This window comes from Humulus lupulus, chromosome 8, assembly GCF_963169125.1.
Source record: "Humulus lupulus chromosome 8, drHumLupu1.1, whole genome shotgun sequence".
NCBI classification, from domain to species: domain Eukaryota; kingdom Viridiplantae; phylum Streptophyta; class Magnoliopsida; order Rosales; family Cannabaceae; genus Humulus; species Humulus lupulus.
In genome coordinates this window covers 89,971,100-89,986,882 of record NC_084800.1, presented here as the reverse complement: position 1 = coordinate 89,986,882, position 15,783 = coordinate 89,971,100, and the positions used below count along the sequence as shown (strand labels likewise).

Sequence of the window (15,783 nt, the reverse complement as noted above, 5' to 3'; positions counted from 1 at the left end):
TTATGGTTATCCTATATATGACTTATTTATTAATTTATAATTAATCGAGTTAAACATGTCAATTTTAAATTTAGTGGGTCAATCTGATTTATACATGAAATTTAATCGTGTCTAATCGGATTTAACCTATTTTAACTCATATTTGTTTATACTAAGCTCAAACTTACTAATTTTATGTCGTGTTATCTTATCATAACCTATAATGTTGTCCCTAATTCTAATTTGTTCAATGTCTATTAATTATCATGTGAAAATCGACTAAAATGAGGTCTTGAAATTCTTGATTAAAAATTAATTTTTGTTCAGTGTTTTTTAAATTTATCTGGAGGAATAGAAACATGTAACTTTATTTGGATTTCCCACTAAAATAAAATGAATGGTGGAGTTGCTCCTTCCAAGAACTTTCTTCTAGTGTTATTATTTAACTAATAAATTGAATAAGAGGAATAATAAAAATTTATAAAATAGGATTTGATGGGGAATAGTATCCTCCAAATGTGCAGTGGAAGAATTTTGAGATATATTTTTAACCTATGCATGAGAGTAATTTTTTAATTTGACTAAGGATATAAATGTATTTTCATAACCTAAGGCGGTGGGTGAAGCCTTTTATATTATCCAATCAAATAATTTCTTTATCATTATTATATTTTAAAATTTGTTGTGGTCTTTCAATAAAGACGACTTGGTCTACACGCATCTCCCCTCCTGCTTCATTTATATAATCTTATTTGCGCACCACCGCCTTTCACTAAGCTTATTTTCTCAAGCTCTTTCTCCATTAAAACTCCAAACTTTGGGAATTTAGGGTTTCAGAAATTGCTATTGAAGAACGAAGATGATCGAGGTGGTATTGAATGATCGCTTAGGAAAGAAGGTGAAGGTTAAGTGTAACGAGGATGACACCATCGGCGACCTGAAGAAGCTTGTGGCGGCCCAGACCGGAACCAGAGCCGATAAGATTCGAATTCAGAAGTGGTACAACATCTACAAGGACCATATCACCCTCAAGGACTACGAGATCCATGACGGCATGGGTCTCGAGCTCTACTACAACTGATTTCATCCTTCTTCTTCAGTACGTTTTTTTTTTCGCTTTCGCTTCTGTTTTGTGTTTGGGCTGCTATTCGATCAACGTTTCTTGTTAAAAATTACAAGAACTGTGCTTCTGTCTATGTTTTACTGTTTCTTATGAGAAATTGGTACTATAATAGTATGATGTAATTATTTGGCCCCAATAGAGATTAGGGCTTTTAAGCGTATGATGTTATGGAATGAATGATCTATTTTTTTTTTTTCATTTTGAAAAAAAACACTTAACTAGTGCAACTCTTTTAAGTAGAAACAAAATGATCAAGTTGGAGAGAATGATTAGGATGGAGCCGATTGGGTCATTTTTCTTGTGTGTTTTGGCTATGGAATTAGAGTAACATATTGAAAGATTAATCCAATCACTAATTGATGATTAGCTCACTCATTCTTATTAGTTGATAATATAATATATCGCTCATATAACGAGATCAATATGTATTGTTTGTGTAATAATTTAATATAACTAGTTTTTTTTAGCAAATATAATATGACTAGTTAATATAATAAAGATAGGAAATTTCTTGTGCCACCAAATTTAGGAGATAAAAGCAAAACTTTGTGGCTCACAATTGACTTTTAGCACCCACATTCATACTGTAGAGGAGTATTTCTGTAGAGTGCTATGCTATCTCCTCTTTCAATCTTCCTAAAATGTTTTTTTTTTCAATTTTTTTTGGTGGTCGTGTTATAGTTATAATATCTTTTTGTAATTTTTTTTCGAAAACACATAGTTAGGAATTATATTTTTTAACACTGGTAAACTAAAAATTTTCAAAAATTTACTGGAAATATGCCATAATTATAATAAACAGTTATAAAAAAAATTAGAAGGAAATACTCTGTATTTTTAAGGAAAAAAGATACTCCACTACTTTCTAGGCACATACAAACACTCATCAGTTTCCTACTAACCAAACAATCAACAAATGAAAAACAAATTCTTGTCATTCATAATGAGATTTCTTATTATTCATATTGAGATTTGTAGTCATCTTCTAGTAATAAGACATAAATGTACAAATATAGATCATTACATAATGAAAATAAAATCATGAAAACAAATAAAGAACACATTAAGTTTTAAGGCACATCAAATAATTATGATGTTTGCATTTGATGTATGAATAATTTTTTTTTTAAAAAAAGTTTCATTTATAGGAGGAGCCTTTAGTATATGAGTTTTTTTTATTATTTTTTGATTTAAAATGAGAATTTAAAACTAGTTTCCTGCTTACAAACGAAAAAGAAAAGATTTGTGTTGATTGGAGTTTCCCTCAATAATGAATAAAATGTAAAGCTTAAAGAAAAAAATAGAATAATACAGCTGGTTCAGGCTATTAATTAGTTCTAGTAGTTAATTGCATTTAAGATGAAGAACTTGCAAAGTGCAAGTCTTCTTAGAGTTCAAGCAGCACCTTTGCATGCAATAAAAAATACCAGAAACATCTATTGAGTGAGAGAAAGGGATAAAACTCTAATTATATATTCTTCATTTTTATACTAGTAGGGATTCTCATTCATTTCTAGATGTTTGATTATTTTACAAGTGATGTCTTAGCTTTATTTATAGGCGGTTGATGGGGCCTGATTATAATAAAAATGTAAGAACAAGTTTGTGGGCCTCATTAGATATTTAGCCGACCTAATACGAGGATCTCAAGTCCATAGTTTTTTTAGGGAAATGTGCTTTTTGGTACATATGAGAGTAGTAGCTGTACGTTTTCCCAAGTCAAGTAACATCGTGGTATATTTTTTTTGCCGCTTGTAAGAAACTGGCAACACAATCTCTACATCCATTAGATGTCATACAGGTGTATGCAGTTCTGAATGTCTTTCTGGTTGACACATGGAAAGTGTTTTAAGGGTTCTTGGGATTTTGATAAGTCGTTCATGGCTCGAGGAGCCTTGGAAGGCCGCTTCCTGACAAAGTTCTTAGGAGGTGGCTCTCATTGATAACTAATTGGATATGTTCTCCGAGAATGATAAAAACGACACACAAATTAGGTTCCACGTTTCAAGGATGGTTAGTAATTCATGAAAGAATGATTCGAGGAAAAACCTATGAATATACCAGCTACAAGAAAAGACCTCATGATAGTAAATATGGCCCCCAACACCCATCAATGCACGACGTTCTTCGACTCATCGTTACTCTCGACGGTGAAGATGTTATTGACGACACGATTCATTTAGGTCACATTGTCGTGTGTAGAAAGTAGTTTCCACAAAATTATTTGAAATTAATTTCTACTCCACCAATATGTAAATTTTATGGTTCAAGAGAAATTTAATGAAAATTAATAGAAATAAAGTAATAGGATAGAGTATCTTAGGGAAAACCAGTAAAAGGAGAACACTTTTATATATCAAGTATTTATTTATTAGGGAAAGTACTAATTTGGATTTGGCAGATCTTATATTTTGTTAAATGACTATGTGTTTTGTTTTGTTATTAGGGAAAGTACTATTTGAATTTTGTATTTTGCATAATAGATTATAATAATATTTTCTACTCAATTTTGGTTAAAATATATTTTAATGACTAAAATATACTCATGTTTTTAAATTTGTGGTATAAATATTTATTGTTTTTTATTTTATACACTTATATACATTTATTTGCGGCAAAAATATCGAATGAAACTATTTTGTTGCATTCATCACTATCAGGGTCGTTAGGTGTCACTTGTGATGATTAGGATAATATGTGTCACATTTTTATTGGTCCAAAATTATATTTTATTAAAAAAAAAAGCTTAAGTGATTTAAAAATAATAAAAAAAACTAATTGCTTTTTATTTTAAATAATAAAAATATAAACAAATTAATTTATTTTACTCTGATTTCTTCTTTTCTTTTATTCCCAATGTCATGTTTGGCTAAAATTTCCCTTTTGCTTATAACTAAAAGTTTATATAAGAAAGTTGTAGGTTAATTTTTCAGTTTGGATAATTATTATATTAATAAAAAAATAAGTAAAAGAATAAGATATTTTTTTAATGAAAAATTATTTTTAAAGTATTTAGATATTAATAAAAAAATAATCTTTTATGAGTAAATTAAAAATTATAAAAATTATTTTAATTTAGAAAATAATTTCTTAAAGAGAGAAACTATGTCTACTAGCTTCTCCCAAAATGATTTCTAAAAAAATATTTACTTTTTATATTTTACTAAAACACCTCCAACAAGACTTTTTTTAATCAGAGAAGCTAAAAAAAAAGCTTATAGAAGCTTAGCCGAATGGGTCCAAATTTCTTCTTTGATTGGGAGGTAGAACTTGAATGCATATCATCAATGGCAGCAGCAAATCTAGGAAACGCAGATCTTGGTTCGCTAGGCTCGCAGATAAATGGCAGCGGCTGATCTAGGAAATAGAAATACGACATGCCGAAGGCATGGATATGAGATTGGAGGGCAGAAGAGACTTTGATCTAACGAGATGGACGACAACGAAAGTTGGATCTGACGAGGTGGACAGTGAAAGCTTGGATCTGACGAGGCCGACAGAGAAGTTTAATCTCATGGGTTTGCTTTTGACTTTTTCAGAATTGATTATCATGGGTTTGGAAATTTTTGCTGGTTATGAATTGTCGAATTTTTCATGATTTGGGAGTATAAATTTTGGAATTGTTCACGATGATTATTTGCTTGACAAATTGAACTTGTTGGATTATTGCTTGAAAATCAGTGTACTTGAAAAAGGTTCAAGTTATGATGATGAGATTTGGATCTCTGGGTTTGCAGATTTTGTGTTGTTTTTACATGGGTTTAATCCATATCTATATATTTCCAAATTTGATCGTGGTTTAGTGTTGGTTGTATTATTCTTTATGCTATTTTCTTCTCTTTGGTTTAAATTTTTTTCGAAGTATAAGGCAAGGCAAGGAAGAAGAATTGAAGAACACAGCAAAAAAGAAGATGATAGAAAAAAAAATTGTTTTTAATTTTATTAAAATAAATTTCATTAGTTTTTTTTTAATTTTGAAATTATTTAAAGATTTTTTTAAAATTATGGCTTGGACCAAATATAGATTGACACGTGTCATCCTAATTATCACAAATGACATGTAATATCATTTGTAGTGACAGATGCATCAAGATGATAACAATCAGTATTTTTATCGAAAGAAAATATTTGGTATATAAGTAAATAAAATTAAAAATAATGAGTGTTGATGCTGCAAATAGTTTAAATTATATAAAATAAATTATTATTAAATTGAAAATAATATAAAATTTTAAAAATAATAGAAGTGTTAAAATTAAAACTAAAACTAAATCCTAAACGAAAAATCCGAAAATTAAGCCTATCATAACAAAAATTCAAATAAAAATTACAACAAATTATATCTATACTAACAAAATTTAAAAAGAAAATTAAACTAATTCTTCTTCTTATTCTTGCTAAAAAAAATAATTTAAACAAGAGTTTCTTTTAGATGCAGTTCTTATTTTTTACATTTTGTAATACTTAAGTCCCAAAAGTTAATTTTGTATTAGTTAGGTCCTCAACATTTTTTAAATCGTATCATTTAAGTCCCTAAATGTTATTTTTATTTCTTTTGTTTTTCAAAATCTCTTCTATATAATAAGTGTATAGATAACGGAAATTTTTTGCTTCAACGGTTTTTTATTTTTTTTAAATGTTAACTCTAACGAAATATTTTTATATTTAACAGTTTGTAAACCCTTAAACTTAAATAAAATAAAATAAATAATTACAAAAATTAAAATATGATATTTTTTAGATATTTTACAATGATAATTATAATCAAACCAATTAAAATATGATATTTTTGAGATATTTTACAATGATAATTATTTAAAAATAATAAAATTATATGTTTTATAATTTAAATAAAATTTAATTAAACTTAAACTCACTTATTAAAATAATATCATATTAAGCATATAATATAATCTACTGTCAATTAGCAACAAATTATTTTTAAAAAAAAATTAGCAAGAAACTTAAATTTAAAATTCACGTATAATATTTAAAATTACATTAAACATATAATATATAATCTCTTGTTGTCATTCTCAAATTCAAAAATTAGAACAAACCTAAACTTAAACAAAAATAAATAAAATATTTATTTGAAATTTATATGACATTAATATAAATTTAATAAAAATAATTAACAAATTCTATAAATAAAACTAACCAAATATCCATATTGCACGTTGTTTGTATCTAATACATAAAAAAATGTGAATCAATCTTAAAAATTTTGGACCTCTTAATTTATGACAATATCAAACATGACATTGAATAAAATATTTTTCATGACATTTTTTAAAATATTTAATAGTTTTATAAATTAAATTAATTTTTCATTAAAAAAATTTGCCTACATTTTTTTAATATTAATAACTGAATTATTCGAAATTATCGATATTTATCATGTACACATTTATTTTTATTTTGTAAATTTTTTATAATGTAACTTATAACTAAACATATATATGCACACAAATGACTTTATATACACTATTCACTTATAAGTTGCATTATTTAAAAAAATGTATAAAATAAGCAAGCATAGACATAATAAAAATTAATATTATCGAGATAATCGAGAAAATATAGTTATTAGTATTAATTAAAAAACAAAATTGTAGATAAGAATATTTTTTTAATGAAATATCAATTTAATTTATAAAATATTAAATATTTTAAAAAATTCCATAAAAATATATTTTTTTCAATGACATGTATGTTATTGTCATAAATTATGTGTCCAAATTTTTTTAAGATTAATTCACCATTTTTTTTGTAATTTTTCTATGTATTTTCAAAGAAAAAAGAACTAAAAATAACATTTAAAGACCTAAATGATATGATTTGAAAAAATTGGGAACCTAGTTGATACAAAATCAACTTTTGAGACTTAAATATTACAAAGTGTAAAGAATGATAATTGCAGCTGAAAAAAAAAACCCTTTAAACAAAATTTAAAGTATTTCCTCTTCCTCTTATGTTCATCTTCTCCTCCTCTTTGTCCAATCCGACGCTGCCAGATCCAAGCCCTAAAGTTCGCCCGATGCAGATCTGACCCTCTTCCAGCTTGCCCAAGTCCGCCCAATGCTAGATGTGCTCGCTTCACCCATCCATTTCTGAAGTCTAAGTCGTCTTCTTCTTCTTGTCTCCTCCATGTTTATTTTTTGCAAGTACCTTGCCAAGACGGAGGCATGGCTATCATAAGAGGTCAGAAAAGAAGATATGAGGTCACCATCTGTGGTCGGAGACGATGATATGAGACAACCATGAGTGGTCTGAGACGGAGATCTGAAGTCGTGACATGGATGAAATGGTTGATGGGGTTTGATTCGCCGAAAAGGCCTATTGTAAGGGGGTTGTGTCGATTGAGGACAACTGGAGTTCTTGGTTCCAATTGTGACAAGGAGGAAGGCCTTTGACAATAGTTGTGAGATTCTCATCTTGAGGTATTTTGAGATTTATTGTTATTTTCAAATTTGAGTATTGAGAGACTTTTTAGATTTTGTATGAATTTTTGTTGTGAGATTAGGATCTAGAATTATTTTTTTAGGGTTTGTTTATTAAATTTGTCATAGTAGATCTTAATTTTTACTTTTTTTAGGATTTAATTTATTTTGATAAAAAATGTTGTATTGATGATTGAATCTAAGTTTCAGGATGAGCTCAAAACATATTTTGATTTGAATACTGATTTTAAATCTTGGTTTCAGTTATGAATTTATGCTTTGATTTTTTTTATTTGATTCTAGATTTTGAATATGAATTTGATGGGATAGGTAATTAATTTATTTTTATTTTTTAAATTTTATGTCAAATTTTATCAATTTTTAAATTTATTAAACAGGCTAATTTATAAAATTTAAGGGTAATTTGATCACAAAAGATATTATAAAACAAAGATTTGTTAGTCACTCCTTATTTTTATATAATTAATCCAATAATAAGGGATATTTAAATTTAAATCTTCAAAATAATTTGACAATATTTGCTTTTTAAAAATAAATATTTAAGATTGAATATGTAAAAACAGTGTATTGAATATAAATTGTCAGCTCAGTTTTTATGAGCCAGAGTAATTCTATTTATATATGAATGTTTTGTACAATAGCGTGAATTTGAAAAAGGCTCTATACAGCTGTTACAAATCAGAATATTCTAGAGAATGATTACAACAGAAAGATATTTTTGGGACCACATAATCATTGGGTGAGCACACCCACATTCTCCGTACAAGGCCGTTAGCAATCCTGGAATATTCTAGCTGCTATATTCCTCTGTGTGTAGCCTCATGAATCCTCTGCTGCGCTATGTTTCTCAACATCCCCTCTCAAACGAAAGGGTGATGTTCTCACACCTAGTTTGTTGACGAGAAAATGGAATCGCTCATAAGTGAGCCCTTTGGTAAGGCGATTTGATCGTGTGACGGAATGTACCTGACTTCAAGCTTTCGTTGCAGTACTTTGTCTCTCACATAATGCACGTCTATTTCTATGTGCTTGGTTCTAGTATGAAACACAGGATTGGATGCTAAGGCACTAGCACCAATATTGTCACACCATGCGACTGAGGGTGTGATTATAGGAGCACCAATTTCATTCAGCAATGATTCAATCCATGAGATTTCCGCAGCCACATGAGCTAAAGCTCGATACTCAGATTCTGTGCTAGACCTGGAGACTACTGTCTGCTTTTTCGAGACCATGACACAAGCGAATCACCAAGGTAAACACAGTAGCCTGCTACTGATCTCCTATCATCGGGGCAGCATGCCCAATCGGCATCTGAGAATCCTGTGATGTTCAATTTGTTATTGCAGCTGATGTGTAGGCCGAGTTTAGTTGCTCCTTTCAAATATCGTAGGACCCTTTTTGCTCCACTCCAATGCACAGATGTAGGTAATTGCAGAAATTGACTTAGTTTATTTACTGCATAAGCTATATCTGGACGTGTGTGACACAAGTATTGAAGGGCACCGATTATACTTCTATAGACAGTCGAATTGTGCATAAGTTCACCATCATTAATAGACATAGGTCTCCCAACAGTCATAGGAGTAGGACATGGCTTCAAATTTACCATGTTCATTCTTCGCAGTAGGTCTTCTATGTACTTCGTCTATGTTAGATATAGGCTCGATTCATCTCGGCTCACCTCTATACCGAGAAAGTAATGCAAGGGCCCCAAATCTTTGAGTGTAAACCGCTTGTTTAGCTCAGCAATAAAGTCCCTGATTTTGTTGTTATCATTCCCAGTAACAATGATATCATCTACATAGATTAGTACCATGATGATTGTTTTTCCTGACTTGTAGAAAAATAATGATGTATCAGCCTTGGAGTTCTTGAAATTCCACTGTATGAAGGTGTTCTTGAGTCTTTCAAACCAAGCCCTTGGTGCTTGCTTCAATCCATAGAGAGACTTGTTTAATTTGCACACAAAGTTCTCCTTGGATTTTTCTTCAAAACCTTGCGGTTGTGCCATATAAACATCCTCTTCCAAAACTCCATTTATGAACGCATTATTAATGTCCAGCTGCCTTATATCCCATCCTTTTGATACAACTATGGTAAGAATTATCCTCACTGTTGAAGCCTTAACAACCGGGCTGAAAGTTTCTCCGAAATCAATGTCGGGCCTTTGATGGAAGCCCTTGGGAACAAGCCTAGCTTTAAGTCTTTCAACACTGCCATCTGCTTTCCTTTTTATCCTAAAGACCCATTTATTTCCAACTAAGTTGTAGCTGCTTGAGGGAGGTACAAGAGTCCAGGTGTTGTTAGCTTGTAAGGCATCCAACTCAGCCTTCATTGCGGCTTTCCAGCCATCATGTTGCAAGGCATCTTCAACCGTGTGTGGTTCTTCACTCATTGGACACCATTTGGAAGTGCCCATGTATACTTTTGGCTTGAATATTCCAGCCTTTGCACGTGTCACCATAGGATGTGTAGGGACTGGAGCTTTAGATTGTGCAACTGGAATGGAGTGAGTAGGTGTGGTTGAGCCTGAAACAACAACCTGCTGCATATTGTCCCCCTCACAACCTGACTGTGTACGAGCTAAAACATCAGAACTCACAAAATCGGTAGCAACAAACTCATTGGAATTCACCTAGTGTGTGGCAGAGGAGGTTGAACACACTAGGGAAGGTAATTCAGCAGCAGATACTAAAGAGGGTCGAGTAGAGCCATCAGGTTGAGAGGAGACTGAAGTTGATGGTGAGAAAGGAAAAAGAGGTAGCATGGTCGAAGAGGAACTATGAATAATGACTGGTTTTTCAGATTGATAATTGTTGAGGAAACCAAGTTTGAAGAGAAACTCAAGTTCGTTAAACACTACATTTCTAGAGATATATATTCTGCCGGTGGGACTGAGACATTTATAGCCTTTGTGTGACTCACTAAAACCCAAGTTAACACACTTGATTGAGTGAAACTGAAATTTATGAGATTGGTAAGCACGAAGACACGGAAAGCATGCCGAGCCAAAGGTTTTGATTGAAGTGTAATCAGGTTTTTGAAGATACAAAACCTCAAATGGTGACTGGTTTATCAAGTGTAGGTGTGGGAAGCCTATTTATTAAATGGACAGCCATTTGAAAATCATCACACCAATACTTGAGAGGCATGCTAGCTTGAGCTAAGAGTGTGAGGCCCATTTATGTCGATGTTTACGTTCAGCTCTACCATTTTGAGCGGAGGTATGAGGGCAAGAGTGTTGAAACTCAATCCCATGAACTTTGACAAGATCAGAAAAACTTTGATATTCCCCTCCCCAATCAGTTCTAAGACATATTATTTTCCTGTCAAATTTGTTTTCTACAAAGGCTTTGAAATGAATGCATCTGATTTGTTTTTGAGAGGATAGACCCAAGTGAATCTACTAAAGTCGTCAATGAAATGTATGTAGTACCTATGGTTTATGTTAGAGGCAATTGGGGCAGGCCCCCACAAGTCGGTATGAACTAAATCAAGCACAAACTGAGCACGATTTGATGATAGTTTATATGGTAGAGCATGAGATTTTCCATATTGGCAAGCATCACAAAAACTTTTGATTTCATTTTTGGAAAGTTTTACATTATTGGACTCTAGGACTTGACTTAAGACTCTTGAAGATGGGTGACCTAGTCTCCTATGCCACACATCTATTTTGGAAAGGAAAGACTCGTCAGCCATAGGCTGATTTACATTGACTCTAGACACTTTGGTTAAACCAGAAAAAGGAAAAGAAACAGCAGTGCTGAACTGAGATGTGGAAGGCAGACTTGGCTTGGGATTTGATGTCTCTAATTGATACAATCCTTCTTTAAGTATCCCCTGAAGAAGTACCTTCCATGTTGCTTTGTCCTTCACCAAACAACAATTAGAGTGAAATTCAATGAGTATATTATTATCTGATGTAAGTTTAGAAATGCTAAGTAGATTTTTAGCTATATTAGGCACATGCAGTATTTCTTTTACCAATAAAGTGTGGCCAGATTTAGTGAGTAAACAACCATTTCCAAAGTGTGCTATAGAAAGCTTACTTCCATTTCCTACTGTAACAGTTTCCTTACCCCCATATTCTCGTTTCTGGTTCATTGTGGACACATCTGAGGTGATGTGATTACTGGCCCCACTGTCTGCAAACCAGGCGTCGCTGTCCAAGATCTCCGGAGTGGCAACAAGGGCATTGTGATTGGAAGGTGTCTTGTTCTGAGATGAGGTGGTATTAGGGTCAGATCCCATATAGTTGTCATCATACCAGTTGTAACAAACAGCTGCATAATGGCCATACTTGCCACAAACTTGACATGTTGGTTTGGAGAAAGTGGACCTGCCTCTACCACGAGAGCGCCCCCCTGAACCACGACCAGTAGGGCCACGACCACCCCCACCATTTGAGTAAGAGCCACGGCCACGGCGACTGGAGGGAGGAGGCTTAGCAACCAAGTTGGCTTGAGGACTAGTAAGGGAGCCAAGGAGTTTGCTAGTAGAGGAAATGGTGTGGAGATGCTCAATCTTGCTGTCAAAACTGAGTAACAAGTCTTGAAGTTCCTGCCAGGAGGTGCTAGACCGAGCTTCAATCTGCACAATGTTGGAGAGATACTCTGAATCAAGGCCGGAAAGCACATTTGCAACTAAATGAGCTTCAGGATATGGATCCCCAGCAAGAGCAAGGATGTCTGCCCATTGCTTCTTTTGACGAAGGTACTCACTCATGGTGGTGGTTCCCTTTCGAGTGGTCTGTATAAGAGTGCGAGTCTCATCCATTTTGGATTTGGAGTAGGCACCATATAAAGCGTCAAGGGCGCGCCATAAACCAGCTGCAGTAGAGGAGCCCATGACCTCGGTTGCAATAGCCTCAGACATGGAGCTATATAGCCAGCCCATGAGCAACTGGTCGTTGACGACCCAATGCTCATATTCGGGGTTCACTTGCCGCTCAAACCCAGAACCTGTATTGCCAGAAGAGTCACCTGCATCAAGAAACTCATTAGGACACGGTTTAGTACCAGTAAGAAAGCCATCTAAACGATGACCCCTAACTATAGTGGAGACCATAATCTTTTAGAGGGAGAAATTGGTGCGGTCAAGTTTTAGGGAAAATGGCTGGTTGAGGGTACTGAAATGTTGGGGAAAGGGATTTGGGAGCTGAGATGAGGAGGAGGGAGCAGAGTGTGAGGCACCATTAGGTGCTACACTGGCAACGGTTGACCCAGTGAGAGGAGAGGTGCCAGTTGGCGTGGCAACCGGGGGAGGAGTTTAGTCGTTTCCAGTCGACATGGCTAGGGCCGAGTAGAAGGCTCTTGATACCAAGATTGAATATGTAAAACAGTGTATTGAATATAAATTATCAGCTCAGTTTTTATGAGCCAGAGTAATTCTATTTATATATGAATGTTTTGTACAATAGTGTGAATTTGAAAAAGACTCTATGCAGCTGTTACAAATCAGAATATTCTAGAAAATGATTACAACATAAAGATATTTTTGGGACCACATGATCATTGGGTGAGCACACCTGCATACTCCGTACAAGGCCGTTAGCAATCTGCTATATTCCTCTGTGTGTAGCCTCATGAATCCTCTGCTGCACTATGTTTCTCAACAATTTATGTGAGATTTCGTAGGTTGACTTCCTTCTTCTTCTTTTCTAGGTTGTCCGATTGCCTGATCAAGAGATGAAAGTGATCGAAATCGAAATGGTGCATACACGAAAACTCCCCGACTCAAACGTCATCGTCAAATATTATAGTAATCATTTTATTTTACTTTATTGGTTTTTTTTTCGTGATATATTTAGTATATTTATATATGCATGTAAAATAATGAGTGGAGATATAAATAACAGTTGCTGTATCTAAGATTTAAATATTATTTTGTTATTTATAAATTTAAATTTAAATGATAAATTATAGAAAGTAATATTATCATTCTTATTTTGAAGATATAATTTAAATATCATTTAAAAAAAATATTAAATTAAACTATTGTCACATTATAAATTTAATTTAAATATGCCTAATATTGGGTATTAAAAATTAAAGAGTAATTTTGACGAATAACATCAGTTAAAATATTTTAAAAATCATATTTAAAATTAAATGTAAATATGCCTATATCACTTTTAAATATTTTTAGAAAAGATGTGTATATCATGGTAAATTGTTTTTGAATTGAAAATATTATATATTTTGGAGTAATTACGTTGAGAAAATTGATTATATATTATAATTTTTTATGATATTTAATCAATTTCTCTTTGAAAACTTATCAGATATTTATTTTTATCTTGATATTATTATTTAAAAAAAATTATTTTCATAAGCAAAATAGCTCTATACAAATGCACTAATTAAGAATCACACAATAATTCTTCATCCAATGCTCTTTGAGAGGGGAACAAATAATTGATTAATTGAGAGCAAATTATTGAATAGAGTTTATTAAGATGAAGAGTGTTTTCATTTTTGTGTCATCTCTTATGTTGGTATTGAGCTTTTGTGAAGCACAACACTGCGAAGAGTTGCCACAATTGGAACCATGCATTGCTAATATATTTAGCTTTCTTCGTCAAAATCAACCTATCAACTCTTTGTGTTACGATACTGTTCTCGATATTGCCAATGAGTGCCCTCGTAATCAAATACCTATTTGGTTCCACAAAAGCGAAAGATATTGCAACCGAAGAAAAATTCGCCAATCGTTGAATTTAGCATCTACTTCTTTCGTTAAAGGTAGTTTTAATCAAAATTGTTTATATGAATTACGTCGCTTAACACCTTACATTAATAATATAAAGGCTCACAAAAAGAAAAATCATTCGATTAACTCAACGTGTTGCACTACAATTCTCAACGTGGGCAAGGAGTGCAATTGGACTCGGTGGCCATTATGGTTTGCTAGAAGCTGAGATTATTGCAAAAACCACTAGTAATGTTCATCTTCAAAAACTAGAGCTAGTCTTAGTTTTTATTTATTTATTTATTTATTCTACTTAGTTTATTTTTAATTAGTGAATGTATTTTTCAATTATATAGTACATGTGTTTTACTAATCCAATAGTTTTTAGGGCAGTGCAGAAATTTTTACAACCCGCCCAACCCGAATAATCCGCTCAAACCAACCCGAAAAAATCGCCAAAAAACGCAACCCGAATAAACCGACCAAAATTTAAACCGCTCAATTGTTACATTGGGCGGGTTGAAAATAATTATCAATCCGCCCAATATAACCCAACTCGCCCAATTAAAAATTTATTATTTTTAATATATTCAAATAAATATATAAATTAATTAAGTTTTGTTTTAATATTTTTACTATAAATTTAAAATATTGTTTTAAGCTTAAAAAAATAAACTTCACATTATTAGTACTAGTATTTAAAAGAAAAAAATTACAAAAATGTAAAAAAAAAAAAAAAAAACACTTTTGTTTGGGCGGGTTGACCCGACCAACCCACCAAAAAAAAAATACAATTTTGGTTTGGGCGGGTTAACCCGACCAACCCGCCCAAATTATTGGACAGGTTGAAATTTTTTTTTTCTTCTTAATTGGGCAAGTTACGGGTCACTTTTGCTAATTCGATTATGACATTGGACGGGTAAAAATGCCTTGTAACCCGCCCAATGATCAGCCCTAATTTTTAATAAGTAAAAACATGTTTCCAAAAGTATAAAATAAAGGTGGTGGTTCTATTGTTAAAAATTTATCTTTACAATAATATCTCAACATTTTTTGTTTCATCGGTCAAAAAAAGGATTAAAATATGGAGGAGCAAAGATTTCTTAAGAAATCAAAATCATACATATTTTAAAAATTCCACTAGAGCAAGCTGCAAAGAAGAGTGTGTATTTAGGGGAATAGTCGTTATTGCCTTTTCCAATTTCGACGCAAAAGATGCACAGATCCAAATAATTCAAATCAAAACAATTGGTTGGATGTATATGACACTTTGCCTTTCTCATACATTCGACGAGTTGTGCTATATCGATTGCTACGATCGACTCCTCGTCCATTCAATTTAAGAAGACTTGTGAAAAAGGCCAACAGTGTGCTTCTACAAAGAAAGTTCAGAATAAAAAAAATAATTAAAAATTTAAAGTTTTACTTTAGAATAAATTAAAATATCTGTGGGCCTATGTAATATTTCTACCGTGAAGAATATTTTTTTATATATATTTCTTTTCTATATAATAAATATGT

General features: G+C 32.2%; 1 protein-coding gene and 1 long non-coding RNA gene across 2 annotated transcripts; both read left to right on the top strand.

The window, feature by feature from the left end:
- The first annotated feature begins 720 nt into the window (after positions 1–720).
- Positions 721–1,298, top strand: LOC133798080 (ubiquitin-like protein 5). The gene has a single exon (XM_062236264.1). It carries the CDS (start codon positions 839–841, stop codon positions 1,058–1,060), a length of 222 nt encoding a protein of 73 aa, XP_062092248.1. The 5' UTR covers positions 721–838; the 3' UTR covers positions 1,061–1,298.
- A 5,535-nt stretch (positions 1,299–6,833) lies between these two features.
- Positions 6,834–13,437, top strand: LOC133798079 (uncharacterized). The gene is made up of 2 exons (XR_009875770.1): positions 6,834–7,545; positions 13,236–13,437. It is a non-coding gene; the product is annotated as an uncharacterized LOC133798079 (long non-coding RNA).
- The last annotated feature ends 2,346 nt before the right edge of the window (positions 13,438–15,783 follow it).

Coding starts and splice junctions, on each gene's coding strand:
- LOC133798080 (XM_062236264.1), top strand. CDS start 839: ATGATCGAGGTGGTATTGAATGATCGCTTAGGAAAGAAGGTGAAGGTT.